This window comes from Psammomys obesus, unplaced genomic scaffold (genome assembly GCF_907164565.1).
Source record: "Psammomys obesus unplaced genomic scaffold, mPsaObe1.curated_primary_1811, whole genome shotgun sequence".
NCBI lineage: Eukaryota > Metazoa > Chordata > Mammalia > Rodentia > Muridae > Psammomys > Psammomys obesus.
The window spans coordinates 188,108-205,646 of NW_026590704.1; the positions used below are offsets into that span (position 1 = coordinate 188,108).

The 17,539-nt window shown below is 43.8% G+C and overlaps 1 protein-coding gene across 1 annotated transcript; it reads right to left on the reverse strand.

Moving 5' to 3' along the window:
• Positions 1–1,499: 1,499 nt before the first annotated feature.
• On the reverse strand, positions 1,500–7,232 carry Pnp (purine nucleoside phosphorylase). Its single transcript, XM_055608671.1, has 6 exons — positions 7,047–7,232; positions 5,156–5,325; positions 3,202–3,305; positions 2,844–3,019; positions 2,533–2,723; positions 1,500–2,128 (listed from the first exon to the last, which is right to left on the reverse strand). Exons 1-6 carry the CDS (start codon positions 7,205–7,207, stop codon positions 1,911–1,913), a joined length of 1,020 nt encoding a protein of 339 aa, XP_055464646.1. The 5' UTR covers positions 7,208–7,232; the 3' UTR covers positions 1,500–1,910.
• Positions 7,233–17,539: the final 10,307 nt, after the last annotated feature.

The window sequence follows — 17,539 nt, forward strand, 5'->3', positions numbered from 1 at the left end:
TTACACTTTGTTGGAGTTGGGAGATAGTGACAATGGTGGTGGCTATGTGTTGTTTACTCCTGCAGGGAGGTGTGGATTCACTTTCTGAGCTGGAAATCGCCATAGGCGACCCTTGGTAAGTAAGGAACATTTAGAGGAGCCAGAGCTGATCAGACTACAGGGCAGTGCCGCACAGCTCTTCACCCTTTGTTTCAAGCCACAGCAGCTCAGAAAAGTATTCAGAATGAAATTGGGAAAGGGGAAAACCGAAGCCTAAAGCCACCAGCTTATAAGCAAAATGGTGCCTCTCCCCTCCACACAACTAGAGAAAAGAGCCAGAAAACAGAGTGGGAAAGAAATTGGCAAGTGAAATAGAACAGGCAAGAACCCAGCAAACTCACAGTGGGAATGAAAGTGAAAGCCAAATGGGGGAAGGGGTTCTTTTATCTGACGCCGGAGAATGAAAACAAATGAATCTGGAAAAACTATTAAATCTAATTTAGGCCAAACCTAAAAATAAGGTAGAAACATTATAGAAAACTTTCATTTTATTAAAATGCAAACTAATAGTGATAGAAAAACCAGGCACACAGCCAGAGTTACTTCAGAAGATGTTCCTTACAAACGTTCTTACAAAAAGCATACGAAATTTACCAGGAAAAAGACCACACAGATCTCAGGCCACTTACCAGGACAAAAGGCCACACAGATCTCAGGCAAATCAAGTTGGACAAAAGGCACAGGGAAGACTCAAGAGCTCTCTCTGGCTGTACCAGGAAGAAGGTGGCATTATTTTAATGCCAGTGAAGGAATGGACTTGCTAGCAGGGCAAGAGCAAGCAGGCAAAGAGCAAAAGCTTCCTTCTTCATGTCCTTCCTTAAACAGGCTTCCAGCAGGAGGCCCAAATCAGATCTGGATTAAAGGTGTGTTTTCCCAACTCAGGATCTGGATTAAAGGTTGGTTTTGCTACCTCAAAGATCCAGATTAGAAGTAGATCTTTCCATTTTGAGTTAAACAAAATTCTCACTGGCGTGCCCTCTATTTTCAGGATTTAGTTAATTCCAGATGTAGTCAAGTTGACAGCCAAGAACAGCCATCACATGGTACTTAAGAAACTGAGCGTGAACCAACTTTACAGGCTTGACTAAGGTTGGAAGGAAACTGGCCAGGACAAATAGCAGTAGACAGAAGGGTATTTGCTGCTGTGTTGTCAGGATGGAGTAAAAAAGAATACAACTGAAAAATTAGAGTAGAGGATAAAAGGAATGCAAGGAAAAGACTGTAAGTGGCAGCTAAGGTGAGCAGAAATGAAGGATAGGGACAAGTCTAAAAGAAGTGGTCTCACCACCTACCCACCCACCACTTATGTCACCAATCTTTCCCTTCATCCTTTGCTACTTACCTCATCTCCTTCTTAGCTACTTCTGAAAATCAGAACCACACAAGACATGTGGTCCCAAAGCTTTTCAAGCCTTTCTTGGCCTATGCCCCAGTGTCACACCAAATTATACACAAAAAGAAAGTGTTTGATTTCTTTATTCTCAAAACATTAAGGTACTAAATTAAATCGGTACTAAATTAAAGGGATATTGGGTTGATCTTTGGTCTCCAGTGCTTTAGGGGAACCAGATTGAGCCCAGAAGAACTGCTTCAACTCCCAGATCTAGGAGGTACAGTTTGAAGGCATATATCCCAAGTATGGTGTGGCATGGCTCCAGCTCTTACAGAGGAATGAAAGATAAACTGTTCTGAGAAGGCAGCTTAGTGAGAAGAGCCAGGCATCAGAACGGTGGAAGAACATGGGGAAGGTGAAAGGTAGGAACCCTTCTCTTTTCATTCTGCTGCAACCTAAGAGCAGAGACTAGTGCCCCAGCAAGGGCCCAAAACCACTTGGATCCCAGCAGGGAAGCAGCAGAGCTCGCCAAGGCCCGTCAGCTGGCATGCTCAGGGAGTGAGATGCTCTCCATGAGAATGGAGACAAAGGTTTCCAGTTTCTGTGCAGCTGCTTTCCCGGCTTCTAGGACTTCCTTGTGATTGGCCTTCTCCAGGTTCTCATAATCCATGACAACCTTGTTAGTAATGAGCGAGAAACCAAAGACACGAAGCCCACAGTGTCGTGCAACGATAACTTCAGGAACTGTGCTCATGCCTGATGGGGAGAAAGAGAAGGTGAGTCTCACGTGGCTTCCTTCATCCACCACCCACTCTCTTAAGTTCATTAAATCTCAGAAAGCATCCAAAGCAACTAAATTAGTGTTGAGCATACATTGTGCCACATCTCTTTAGGTTGCCTTACTAGTTTCTTACACACTTCTCCAATACAATCTGTTTCTGTCCTTTGTGGCAATTACTGATATGAATCCAACTTCCAGCCACAGGTAAAGAAGGTGGCTGTACTGATAGTCTCTTAACAGTGCTGATGCTCAAGCCTGTGGTCTCCACTTTCCCAGTAATCTAATCCATCCTTCCCCCGATCCATAAACTTGCTCTCTCCTTTGCTGTTTTTACCCACCTCTTCCCACAAGCCTCCTCCAGCCAAACCCCCCTTCTCACCAACGGCATCCGCTCCCAGCATCCTCAGTAGACGACTCTCTGCCACAGTCTCAAAGCTGGGACCTGCCAACATCACATAGGTGCCTTCTTGTAGTTCTCGTTGCTCCCCCATTTGTTTCCAGGCAGTGAAAGCCTTCTGCCTCATATTCCGGTCATAAGCATCAGACATGGCAGGGAAACGAGCTCCAAACCTAAAGGGCAGGTGGGATTGCCTCAGATGAATGGCACTAAATTATCTTGCCCAAATCCGGGACAAGGCCAGACCCTTGTCTGACCCTTTTGACAAGAGGTCAAAAGGTCAAGATGTGTACCTTTCATCGTTGGGGCCTCGGAGAGGGTTTTGACCACAGAAACCAGGTAGGTTAATGTGATCACGGATCAGCATGATATCTCCAACTTCAAATCTGGGGTTGAGCCCTCCGGCTGCATTGGTGACCACCAAAGTCTTCACCCCCAGAAGATGGAAAACCCTCACTGGGAATGTTACCTTAGATGCAAAAGATCAGAGAAGATTTTTCAAAACCTCACCAACCAACCCACAAAAGTAAGTATAATACATACCAGGAAACAAGAAACACAAACATTCACGCAGCACACATAGGTAGACAATAAAGGAGGCCAGTTCTCCCCATCTTCTCCAGATCCAACCAGTCTTGTGCCCTGGCTTACCTTTGACAGTGGGTACCCTTCATACATGTGGAACCTGCCCTGCATCATCACACAGGATCTGCCGTTCAGGAATCCAAACACTAGTCGGCCAGCATGACCTTGCACTGCACACAGAAAAGTGATTATGGCAGGTGTAGTGGCACACGCTTTTTATCTCAGTCCCCAGCAGGTCTCTGTCAGCTCAAGGCTAGCCTAGACTACATAGCAAGTTCCAGGCCAGAAAAGTGATCGTGTTTTCCTGTATCGCACACACTAGCACCATTCACTGGGTTTAACATATGATCACACAAATGTCCCTTGAGGTTAGAGATGTGGGATAGGAATAGTTGATGTGAACATGTAACAAAAAGAGTTTCAAAGGATTTTTCCAAAGATGGAGAAACTCATACTGCAAGGCGGCAAAAGTGAATACAAACCAAAGTTGGAAAGGGTGGACTCAGTATTATAGGCCTCTTCTAAGATTTCCCAAGTTCTTAAAATGTGTTTGATAACTAACTCTTCTAACTAAACCGTGTGCATCCTTATTCCAGCGAGGAAGCTGTTGGTATCTGCTGGCATCCTAAAGATGAACGAGGTAGGAGAACCCCATTGAGACCCGTACTATTCCTTTTTGACCCATATAACAGTCCTGTGGGAAACAATATCCATACCAGGGTGCGTGAGTCATGGGAGCACAAAGACTATTACTACCATCCCCACTACCTGGCAGTGTCCTCTAGTGGATGGCCAACCTATATTCCTTTAAGGTATAGATCTGGCAGGCAGGAAGAGGGACTAGAATCAAGAAGAGTCATTAAAAAAAAAATACTAGAACAAAGTTGACGTAGCTAGAAAAGCCCAAAACCAAAACATTGGTAAACTTCAAATTAGCTTATCACATAGTGCGGTGTGCTCATCTCTGAGGGAAAGAGCGGCAGATAGGGCCAAAGTCACCACTACCTTCCTCTTCCCTTCTCTCTTTAATGGTACCTTTCCTACCCTGCTCCACACACCTCCCTGCTCTGGTCTTGTCCCAAAGGGTTTTTGCGTATTTAGTAACAGTTTCAACTCCCCTAGAAAGGATAGATAAGAAGATATATAAATAATAAGGAAACCAAAGTAAGTTAGTTATTTAAAATAAAAGGAAATTTTTAGAAAGTTCACTTTTGTTCTTTGCTCTCCCTGTCTCACCTGGCCTTTCTAAATCTGAGCCTGAGTGTCCATGCTGCTGTTACAGTGCTATGTTGAAATGCCAGAGCTCTGCAGTACACGGAGCATTTGGCTCCCTTCCCTGAGGCTGCTGTGAACCCAGTGCTCACCTGTGTTAGTCCCTGTGTGCATATATACCCACACCAACACACAGCTTATTGTTGTCATGTATGTCTGGGCTGTAGATGTAGGTGGAGCTGAGAGATGGCGAGCAAGACTGTGGAAACGGATCTTTATCCTGGGGCTATAGGTACTGCTTAGTCCACTGACAGCACAGACTGGAAGGAATGAGAAGGAATGTATGTGTATGTGTGTGTGTCTGTGCATGTGTGTATTGCTGTATGTGGTGTAGCGTGAAGACAGTTAGTGGGAGTCAGCTCTTTCCCTTCAGTTTGCGGGTCTTGAAGGTGCATTTATGTGACTACTTTGTCACCAGGAAGTGGCACTATTTGAAAGTTTCAGAAGAATTAGGAGGTGAGGCTTTGTTGGAGAAGTGTGTCACTTGGGGTGAGCTTTGAGGTTTAAGAAGCCCACGCCAAGCCCAGTGTCTCTGTCTTGGCTTTGAGATTGGGTTGAGGCTCTCAGCTACTGCTCTAGTGTCATGCATGTTGCTCTGCTCCCCACCAGGATGATAATGGACTAAACCCTGAAACTGAAAGAAAGCCCCTAATTAAATGCTTTCTTTTATAATGGTTTCCCTTGGTCATGGTATCTCTTCCCAGCAACAGAACAGTGATTAAGCAGCATCCCACAGTCCAGCCAGTACCTGTACTTCGGGGAAAGTTGGGTATGTCACTGTAGTCAAAGATCTGAGGCTGAGACAACTTATTAGTCAGACCTCCTAACCCAGAACCACAGATCACTGCCACTTGAGGTCGGTGCACAGTGTGAGACAGAAGCCACTCAGCAGTGCTCTGGTAATCTTCATACGTGAACCTAGGGATAAAAGGAGCCCAGTGAATTCACCTTCTATTCCAATAGGAAGACAGCTAGGAACACAGAAAACCTAGCAGGTACTCTAAGGCACCAGAGGACAGAGATGAGAGCCCTGAGGGAACCACCCTGTTTATTCAACCATTCACCTATCTCTCTTCTGAATCAGGCCCACTACAAGTCTGACACAAAACAACCTTCATTCCAGAACATGACAAAAGTCAATGAAGCCTGTTTCCAAGAATGGCCCCGCCCCAAGTGACCTACCACTAAGCTGCACCCAGCACCAGGAGGCTCAAACCTCTCCCTGTGACAGAAGCAGAACCAGAGGTTTCAAGTGCCATGCAGTAATCAAATCAAGGACTCAGAATGGATGAAGGCTTTCCTGAAGGCAAGTCTCCTGCCTCTGGTTTTGCTGTTTTGTTTGAGACAAGGTCTCTCTACGTTGTTGCCTAAACTTATCTTCAACCCTGGGCTCAAGGGAGTCTTACCCTGACTACTACTTGAGTAGCTAGGTCTTTAGAGAGGAGGATTTTTTTTTAATTTAATTAAAAATTTAAACACTTTTTATTGGCCAGGCGTGGTGGTGCGCGCCTTTAATCCCAGCAGAGGCTGGAACTTGAACTTTCTTCTCACAGTCCCAAGTCCAATTCTTCACATCCAAGAAAGATCAAAGATTGCCCTCAGGAATGGAAAGGCTGAGATGTACAGAAATTGAAAGACAACTGAAAAAGCCTCCACAAGAATTTTTTTTTCTTCCAGCAAGAGAGCCTCAAGCCCCAGCTACATGGTAGACTCAGACATCGGGATAACCTGAGCCCAGCCTGAAAGTCTATAGCACACCTTGTCACACACACTCACAGGAGTATACTATAGGAAACAAAACAGGACCACAACACAACAGGTTACCTCAGTAAAACAGCTGGGGCGGGGACAGATAGAGCCACAGGGTGACAAAGAGAAGCAATTAAATAGGCAAGAATTTAATGAAACAGCATCCCACAGGGCCGGAAGAAGTATGAAGCTTAGGCACTCGTCCATCCAGCCACAGCTCACAGTCACCCCGGACCTGAGGTCATCCCAAAGCTACTGTAATCCCTACAGCTCTGTTGCTGAGTTCATCTGGGAATTCCCTATGCAAATCGAAAAGATTTTTTTTTTTTTTTTTAATGTGGACAGGGAGGAATGGGTGTCTTCTGAGCAGATCAATGAATAAAGATTTCCCAGCCGTAGAGAGATTCCATTCCCAATTAGTTAATGCGGTCTCCAGTTTGGAGGAAATTGATGGGCTGTCCTGGAAAGCGAGCAGTGTTCCTTCTAAGGGAGGAACTGAGGGCTAGCACAACAGAATTATCCCCTGGGATACTTGGAGCCCTAGAATGGAAACTTGTGTTATGAAGTAGTCAGGGCTTGTATATCCTTTTCCGCAAACATCCCAACCCACCGCAGGGGCACAACAGTTCCCGGCAGCAGCCGCCTACACCGCTCTAACCTGTTCCTTCCTGCTCCGGGGCGCCCCTACAGCTGGATTCCCGCGCCTGCCCTGCCGAGCAAGCCGCCCCACCGTTCCGGAACCCTGGGTCTACCGTAGGGCTTTGTGCCAGGCCTCTCTGCATCCCCAGCAGACTCGCTCACTCTCTGGGCCCAGACTGCTAAGTTCCCAGGTCTCGGCTTCAGCCCGTCCCTCTCGGCAGCTCGTCCAAGTCCCCGGGCCTGTCACTCACTCGTTCTCCATGGTGTCACTCGCCGCCGCCGAGATCCTGCCCTTTCCGCTTCGCGGGCGACACCGCCTGAGTCTGGTCAGCACTGTTAATGCACCGTTCTCTAGCCGGGCTTTATATCCCCAGCCAGAGGCGCCAGCCAATAGCAGCCGCCTCGTCTCCATGGTGACACACCTTCATCCAGAGGTGTGGCAGGAAACCTCGCCTTGAGTTCTTCTCACACGGACCCTCTAGGACATCCAGCATTTCCTCCCCTTACAGACTCACCATTCTCCTAGCCAGGAAAGGAGGCCTGTGTGGCAGAAGGCCTCGAAGCAGGGTGGCGAGCCCTGGAACCGCCTATCTGCAACTCCATTCTGCGCTGGGTTATTGTGTAAGAATTTGGAAAGCGAAAAAATTCAAACCATAGATTTTGAAGTCCTGGAATAAAACGAAACCAAACAGTGTCTGAGTTGCTTTCCGAAACTGGGAAGTAGGGTCAGGCCTGTAAGAGTGCTGACTGGGAGCCTACAGGATTAGGGGAAACAAACACATCGAGACGCAGATCAAAGTGAGTTCTAGTTAGCTTGGATCCTAAGCACAGGTAGGACGGCGACAGGTTGGATGAATGCAGTGCTGAATCCAACAACTCCACTAACTCTGAGAACTCCTGTGAAGAAGAAAATCCACGAATGAGAACCGCCCACCCCCGATAGAACTGAACAGAACAACATCGTGGAAAGCATTTGGTATTCTTTCTCCTTAATCAAGCCTTACATGAGAGCCCATGCTTAGTTCTTGAAATCCTTCAACTGTTCCTCTCTTGGGAGCTTTTCTCTCCTGCTCGCCGCTGTTTTAAAAACTTTTTTTTTTTTCTCATTCACTTGAAAAATATTTATTGAGCATTAACTGTGCGTAGGTTTTAGTGGTGTAAGCATGAGAGTGAAAATGATAGCCAAATAGCCGAGTGTGGTGGTACATGCCTTTACTCCCCCCGCACTCAGTACAGGAGCAGGAGATCTGTAAGTTCAAGGCCAGCCTAGGCTGCTCTTAGTGAGACCCTGTCTTAATAGTAGTATTAGTATCAACTGAGTGTGACTATTTTTCTGTAATTCCAGTACTGGAAAAGGCTGATACAGGAGGATTGAACAGACTGAGGCCAATCTGGGCCAGTCTGTGCTGTCGAAAGAAAAGAAAAAGAGAGAGAGAGAAGGAAAGAGAAAAAAAATAAATCAGCCCAAAGAAATATCTATATTTGTTTGCTCTTTTTAACTTTTGGTTTTATTTATTTTTGTTTTGTTTTTGTTGTTTTTGAGAACAGGTTTCTCTGTGTAGCCCTGCCTGTCCTAGAACTCAGTCAGAGTGCTGGGATTAAAGATGTGAAACACCACATCTGGCTTTAATTTTTTTTTTTTTTTTGTAGACCAGGCTGGCTTCAAACTCAGAGATCTACCTGCCTCTGCCTCTTAAGAGCTGGGATTAAAGGCGAGCCCGCCACTGCCCTGCCTAACTTTTTATTTTTAATTGGTTTAAATTAAGGACAGTTGTGGTAGCACACACCTTTAATCCCAGCACTTGGGAGCAGAGACAGAAGGATCCCTGTGAATTCAAGGCCATCCTCGTCTACAGAAAGAATGTCAGGGCAGCCAGACTACATAGAAAGACCCTGTCTCAAAAAACAAACAAAAAAAGGTTTTTCACTGTAGTCTAGGCTGTCCTTGAGCTTCTGATGTTTTTGCCCAAACTTCCAAAAGTATGGGGGTTAAAGATGTGTACCTCTGGGCTGGAGAGATGGCTCAGTGGTTAAGTGCTGTCTGTTCTTCCAAGGGACCTGGGTTCAACTCCAAGTAGCCACATGGCAGCTCACAACTATCTATAAGTAGTTCCAGGTGGTCTGACACCCTCACACCAATGCACATAAAATAAAATTAAATGAATTATTTAAAAAGAGATGTGTACCACTATGCTTGGCATGAATATTTTTTCTTTTTCTTTCTTTCTTTCTTTCTTTCTTTCTTTCTTTCTTTCTTTCTTTTCTTTTTTTTTTTTTTTTTTTTTTTGAGACAGGGTTTCTCTGTGTAGCCTTGGCTGTCCTGGACACTTTGTAGAACTGTAGAACAGGCTGGCCTCAGACTCACAGAGATCCACCTGCCTCTGCCTTCCAGAGTGCTGGGATTACAGACGTGCACCACCTCGCCTGGCTTGGCATGAACATTCTGCTGTTGTTTTAAGACAATGTCTCACTGTGTAGCCCTGGCTGGCCTTGAATTCATTAAATAGACCAGGATGGTCTCAAACTCATAGAGATCCTCCTGCCTCTCTGCTGGGATTAATCCTAGTCTGATCGTTGTAGTTAAAGACATAAATCACCACATCTGTGGCTGCAGTTTCTTCATAAATAGTCAGCCAATGCGTATGTGAACTTCTTGAGACCACACAGCTTCCCAAACATTAAAACCCTAAACTACCACTTCATTTCTTGTTCTATGCTGAGTTTGATCAGCAGGATCTCCTAAAAATCTCCTTGTAAAGGTATGTTGTCATCAGAAAGAATCAATATAATGTTCAAACTGTGAATGTTCTCAAGCTAGTAATTTATATTGCATAAAGAACTGTCAATATTGCTATGCCTTTCTTTGATATTTAAAAGTACTCGGGATCTGGGGGTGTAGCTCAAAGATAAGAGTGCTTTCCTAACATGCATGAGGCCCTGGATTCCATCTTCAACACTGCTCTCTGTGTGTGTGTGTGTGTGTGTGTACTGAATGTTGGCACTAGCTACTGGGGAGGCTGAGGCAAAAGTATCATGTGAACTCGGAGAGGCCAGTTTGGTATTAAAATACGTAAGTAAGATATGTAAATATTTAAAATTACCTAATGGTGCCTACAGGGGTCTCCATTATGGCACAGAGTTTGAGAATCATGGTCCCAGGCACTTTGATGTAATCTCATTCCATATAATGAGTAATCAGACTACCAGTGTATGAGTTCTTATTCTATCCTTTGCCTACCAACTATGTCATTCATCCCCAATAAAATTCCTGTGACTAAATTTTCTCATCTGCAAAATGATCAGAGGTTTTTGTTTTTGCTACTCTTGCATGGTTCTTATAAAATACGGTTATAAGTGGTTCTGATAAGTACCTGGCACTACAATTAATATAAACACACAGGAAATGTTGACTGATACTATTTCCCATTGTCTCTTTTTTATCTTTTGATATGCACCTAACCTTAAATCAGATGCAAATAAAACTTAGTGGTTCATTTAGTCTATCCGCATCATCTAGAATCCCTAATAAAATATGATAATATAGTCATGAGTGGTGGTGCACTCTTTTAATCCCAGCAGGTTCTCTGGAGTCAGGGGCAAGTTCTCTGAGTTCAAGGTCAGTCTCGTATACAGGGTGAGCTCCAGCATAGCCAAGGTTACACAGAGAAACCCTGTCTCTAAAAACCAAAGAGAATTCTTACGGAAGAATCTCAAGGGCTGGGATGTAACTCATTGACAGAGTGTTTAACTGCATAAAGCCCTCAAGACCACGTATCACTGGTAGGTCTATAAGACCAGAACTTGGAATGTAAAGATAGAAGGTTCAGAAATTCAGGATCATTCTTAGCGACAAATAGGGTAGAGGCTGGCCTGAACTATATGAGACCCCATCTCAAAAGAATTCTTTGTGTGAGAAGTCTGTTTAACAGTTGCACTCTGAACTGTTATCTTTCATTCTCATAGACCACAAAATAGGTTTCTCCATTTGAGATACTCTTACCACCACCATATTTCTCCAATTACTGAAATTAAAATACTATTTTAGTTTATTTTGTTGTTAAAAGTATCACTTTTGTTCTTTTATTTCATTTCTATTTCTCCATGTATGCCTCACTTAGTGCTTGGAATAATGGGATAGACATTAAGAAATAATCCAACATATTTGACCCCAAGGAATGGCTCCAGAATTGAAGGCTGTCTACTTCTTAAAGAAAAAGGGAAGAACTAGGGCTCATGAAAGGCATAAAACACAAGGGAGTGAAAGCCCAGAGAAATTCCCACTCCCATCCCACCCTATAATACCCCGACATCTGAACGAATTCACTCTACATAATATGCAAATCATGTTTGTTCAGTTTTTTTGTTTGTTTGTTTGTTTTTTGAGAGAGGGTTTCTCTATGAAGCCTTGGCTGTCCTGGACTTGCTTTGTATACCAGGCTGGTCTTGAACTTGAAGAGATCTGCCTGCCTCTGCCTCCTCAAGTGCTGGGATTACAGATTTACACTGCCATGAATGATTTGCTGGCTGCAAATTATGTTTTAAATATTTGTTTTATGCAAGGCATGGTGTCACATGCCCTTCATTCCAAACATTCCAGTGGCAGAGGCAGGTGGATCTCTGAGAGGCCAGCCTTATCTTCATAGAGTTCCAGGACAGCCAGGGCTACAGAGAGAGACTCTGTCTCCAAAACATATATATTTTAACTTTAATTATGTGTTTGGGGAGAGGGAGGGTACACCAGTGAAGGTGCTTATGGAAACCAAAGGCGTTGGATCCCCTAAAGCTAGAGTTACTGGCAGTTGTTAGCTGACTGATGTGGGTGCAGAGAACCAAACCTGGGTCCTCTGCAAGAGCAGAACATACTCTCTCTTAACCACTGAACTATCCCCCCTGGCTCCTAACAGCATTGTTTAGTCTGGAAGTCAATAAACCACCAAGTCTCTGGAGAAGAAAAGGAGTGGGAACACATGGATGGAGAGAAGGCTCAGCCCTTAAGGACACTTTCTGTTCCTGCAGAGGACCAGATTTAGTCCTTAGCCTCCAGACTGTCGCTCACAACCATCCATCACTCCAGATCCAGTGGATCTCATGTCCTCTTCCGATCTCCTCTGGCACCAGGAATTTACATGATGCACAGACATATATGACAGCAAAACACTCATGAACCTAAAATAAACCTAAAAATTACGCTCTAGTGAGATGGTCCAGTGGTTTAGAACCTCTTCTAGAGGTCCTGAGTTCAATTCCCAGCAACCACATGGTGGCTCACAACCACCTGTAAAGGGACCTGATGCCCTCTTCTGGCATGTAGGTGTACATGATGCAGAGAGAGCACTGCAACATTTAAAAGAAATAAAATTAAAAGTTATGTAAGATTGGAATACTCTGAATGACAGAAGCCACACAAATTCTGCACATATAAGCCATGTTCTATTTACTATTTGGTTGGTAGTGTGAAGAAAATGTTAGTAGGTATCTGTAGTTATACCTTCCCGCTACAGTTATTATTTTTCTTTTTCTCTGCTTTTATGGACAAATTTATATACTGAAGCCACCTTTAAACCTGTATTTGAGGATGGCCCCTCTCCACTCCCACTGCCGCCCTAATCTCCTCACTCTCTTACCATCAAACCTCTTAGTGAAGATGGAACCTAAGGTCTCATACGTATTGGAACAGCCCTCTACTGCTGAGCTATATCCCCAGCCCTTCACACTTTGAGAGAGTTTCACTAAGTTAGCCATGCTGTCTTGACTCACTACAAAGCCCATTCGAGTCTTGAAGTTGTCATCCTCCTGCCACAGCCTCCCAAGTACAGGTCTGCACCATCAAGATAATACTTCTAAAGAGGTAATTCTGTTAAATGACATCACGAGGTGGGAGGGGCTGTCAGGTAATCGAGGCTGCCCCCACTGAGGGGACCAGCCACACCTCATGCAGTGGTTTGACTAAGAATGACTCCAAAGGCTCATATATTTGAATGCTTAGTCATGAGGGAATGGAACTGTTTGGAAAGATTAAAAGAATTAGGAGGTGTGGCTTTGCTGGAGGAAGTGTGTCATGTGGTGTGGGCTTTGAGGTTTCAAAAGCCATGTCAGGTCCAGCATATTTCTCTCTGTTTCTCTGTATGTCTCTATCTCTGTCTCTCTGCCTGAGAATTAAGATGACGCTCTCTAGCACCACACCCAGATGCTACTAGGCCCCCTGCCTTGATGATAGTTACTGAACCTGCAAGCAAGCCCCCAATTAAAAACTTTCTTTTATAGGAGATGCTGTGGTCATGATGTCTCTTCACAACGATATAACAGTGACTAGCACAGAAGTTGGGAACAGAAGTGGTGCATTTCTGTGACAGGTCTAACCATGCTACTTGTTGGTGGAATGTGGAGATTAAGATCTGGATTAGGAAAGTGGTTGAATGCTTTAAGCAGGGCTTCATGGTCCATCCTAATAGAAGCATGGAAGAGAGTGGTGCTAAGCACAGTGTAAACTATGATGGCTAAGACTCGTGAGTTTCAGAGGGGAAGAATATGATTAAGTGACCTAGAGGTTGCTCTTGTGATATTTTGGGGAAGAATGTGGCTGCTTTTTGACCTTGTTTTGAAAATCTGCCTCAGGCTGAATTAAAGAGTTTGAATTAACAGTGTTGGCAGAAGGGATTTCAAGTCAGCCTAGTATTGACTCTGTCATGTAGTTATTAGCCATCACTCCTAAGCAGATCTATAATGAAAGGGAGCAAGGTGGACAAAGAGAAATACAAAATGTACAGTCAGAGGGAAAAAGGAGCACCAGGAAGTATAACAGAGCCAAGTCCAGTCCTCAAGGAGATAAAACGTTTAAATATCTGGGCAGTCTGGCACAGCTGGGCAGTGGCGATACATGCCTTTAGGCCCAGCACTTGGGAGGCAGAGGCAGGTGGATCTCTGAATTTGAGGCAGTTTGATTTATGGAGTTATAGGACAGCCAGGGCTACAGAGAGAAACCCTGTCTTGAAAAAAAAAAAAAAAAAGCTTAAAGAAAAGCCTACACTAAATGGAAAAAAAGGGAGTTGTAACCTCAGGGAAGACCCTACCCAGATAAGCTTTCAACTTGTGGAAAGGAATTAAAGAAAAGCTTGAGCAGTAAAGGAAACCATCAAAACCAGAAAGCTGATACAAATGCAATGTATACAAATACAAATGTAAATCTGTGAATGTGAAGACTGGATTGTGTTGGAGACCCCAAGATGTTGCAGACACCCGAGTCACGGGTTACCTCCAGAGAAAAGCTGCAGACCAAGAGAAAGGAGTAAGCTGCAGTCAACAAAGCTGGAAGGAGTGGAGATCTGAAGACCACGTGACATCAGGCATGGACATGCAGAATTTGGAATCTTTGCTGCTGGCTTTTGGTCTCGCTTCAGTCCAGTGTTTCCTCACTATGCTTTCTTTCCTCCCTTTTGGAATGGTAATATATATTCTGTGCCACTGAATGTTGTGAAATGCTTTTTAATTTTAATCTTATAGAGGGTTACAGTTAAGAGATTGCATGAGTCTCAAAGAAACTTTATACTTTTAAACAGTGTTGAGACTATGATAGACTATGGACTTGTGACATTGTATTGAATGCATTTTTTTTCCCACTGTGATATGGCTACAAGTTTATGGGGGCCAGGGAGTGGAAGGTGGTAGTTTGAATAAGAATAGCTTCCAAGCCAGTGGTGCACACCTATAATCCCAGCACTTAGGGAGAAAGAGGCAGATGGATCTCTGTGAGTTTGAGGGAGTACAGGTCAGCCAAGGCTACAAAGAGAAACCCTGTCTCAAAAAAACCAAAAGCCACTAATCCTGGAGTTTTATTCCCCTTCCATCTCAGTTCTAATTGCTACACTTTGCAGAGTTTGGATTCCACATTGGTAAAATATGGTCTTGGTGGCCCCCTGTGTTTTATAGGAGTTTTGTGATGGAGACATGAAAGAACTTGGGTTGCTGATACAGCTCAGGAAAGTACTTGCTGCTCAAGCATGAGGATGTACATTTGACCCCCAGAACTCACATAAAGTCAAGCATGCCTAATTGTAATCCAGTATCTAACAGGCATTTCCCAGGCCAGAGAATGGCTCAGTCCCAAAAACCAAGGTTAGGGTTAGAGAGATGGTTTACAGTTAAAAGCTGAGTCAGGAAGAGTAGTGCATGCCTTTAATCCCAGCACTCAAGAGGCACATGCAGGTGGCTTCCATGAGTTCAAGGAGAACCTGTTCTACATAGGGAGATCCAGAACAGTCAGGACTGCTTAAAGAATGCCTGTCTTATAAAACAAGCAAACAAGGGGCTGAAGAGATGGCTCAGAGGTCTTCCAAAGGTCCACATGGTGGCTCACAACCATCTATGATGAAATCTGGTGCCCTCTTCTAGCGTGCAGGCGCAGACGCAGGCAGAATACTGTATAAATAATAAATAAATCTTTTTTTTTAAAGCAACAAAACAAACAAAAAACAAAAAAGCAAACAAGTGCACTGGCTGTTCTTTCCTGACCTGAATTTTATTCCCAGGTAGTTAACAACTGCCATGTAACTCCAGTTCCAGGATACTTGACGCCCTCTTCTGGCCTCCTCTGGTACTGCACATGGTGCACGGACACACTTGCTGGCAAAACCCGGGGCAGATTAAAAACGCGGACCTTTAACCCCAGCAATTGGGAGACAGAGGCAGAGGCAGGCAGATCTCAAACTTTTCTTATAGAGTATCCAAATTTGGTTCCCAACGCCCACCTTGGGTGGCTTACAACTGCCTATAACTCAAACTCCAGGGGATCTAACACCCTCTCCTGGACTCCACAAACACATGTGCATACACACACAAAAATTAAAAAAAAAAAAAAGTAAGAATAATTATTAAAGAAAGGAAACACAGATGGACTAAAGGGAGGACAGGAGAAAGAGGCTTTATTAACTCTGAGAAAGTTAGAAATATTTTTGCATTTCTGTGCCTATTGGCCCACTGAAGACAAGTCAATTTTAAGTTACTCATCCATGATAATATAATTTATTTGTTTGCTTTTATTTATTTATTCATTGAGACAGTGCCTCACAATGTACTCAGGCTTATCTGGAACTCAGAGATCCACCTGCCTCTGCTTCCCAAATGCAAGATTAAAAGTGTGCTACCACCATACCTCACCCAATTATTTTTCTATTTTTAAAGATTTCTAGGGCTGGTAAGATGACTCAGCAGTTAAAAGCACTTATTGTTCCTGCAAAGTATCTGGGTTCTATTCACAGCACCCACTCAGTAGCTCACCACCATGCCTACTCCAACTCCAGAGGATCCAATACCCTCTTCTGACATCCTCTAGCACCAAGCATACACTTGGTACACATGCACATGGTCAAAACACGTATAAATATTAAAAACATACGACATATATCTCTAAAACTAAAATACAAAATTTAAAGAGGTTTCCTTGACTATCCTGACTAGATAGAAGTGAACTCATCTTTGTTGTCATTGCTTTTTTTTTTTTTTTAAGACAGACTTCCATACAGCCAGGCTTTGGCTGAAGTTCTGATCCTCCTCATCCTACCACCTGATTGCTGGGACTAGAGTCATGAACCACCATACCTAATTTATGGAGTGCTGGGGATTGAACTCATAGCTTTGTGCATGAAACCAACTGAACTAGATCCCTGGGGCTTTCCTTTTCCTTTATACTTGAATTGCATTGTTATTTATTAGAAAGCATATATGCTGCATTATGACTTTTTTTTTCATTTCATTTATTTATTTATCTATCTATCTATTTATTTATACAGAAATCTGTCTGCATGTGGGCCTGCATGTCAGAAGAGGACACCAGATCTCATCATAGATGGTTGTGAGCCACCATGTGGTTGCTGGGAATTTAACTCAGGACCTTTGGAAGAAGAGCCAGTGCTCTTAACCTCTGAGCCATCTCTCCAGACCCAGCATTATGACTTTCTAGCATTGACTTTTTTCACACAATAAAAGATTACTAGTGTCAACATTTTATCTGTCAATGTTTACATTATTTTGTTCGCCTATCCTGAATGTAAGTTTCTCAAGGGATGTCCTTCACAAAGAACAGATGTACATGAAGTTTCTGTAGGGGTGTTAATTGTTGAACATATTGGACGAAACAGACACTGGAACTGAGGGTGTGGTTAGGGTGTAGCACTACAGAGCAGTTGCCTAGCACGCATGAGGCCATGAAGTTCATCTCTCAAGAGACAGAAAAGGAGAGGAGAGAGGCAAGGAGGACAGAAAAGGAGAGGGAAAGGAAGGGAAGAGAGGAAAGGAGAAATAAAAACAGGGGCAGAAAAGTGGAGAAAAAGAAAAAAACTTACAGTAGCTCTCATCAAGGAAAGTCTATCTAGATGTGACAGTGCGTACCTGTGATCCTAGTATTAGAGAAGCTGAGACAGGAGAATCACCAAGAGTTCAAGACCATTCTGGCCTACATAGTAAAACCCTGCCTAGAAAACACTGAAAGAGAGAATGGAAGAAAGGGTGGGGTGGGTGGTAGGGCAGAGAGACAGACAGACAAAAAAAGGGTGGGGAGTGTACTTGATCACACTGAATAAGACAGGCAGCATGGTTTGCTAAGAACATTAGATAAAGTAAGGATGGAATTGTGGTAGTGCTGTAGCCTAGGCCTAATGATGCTTGATAACTTCTTTATCTATAACTCTTCCACTATCATCTGCAGCAGCACCATGCTCCAAAGATGCCAGGCCAATCTGATACTCAAAAT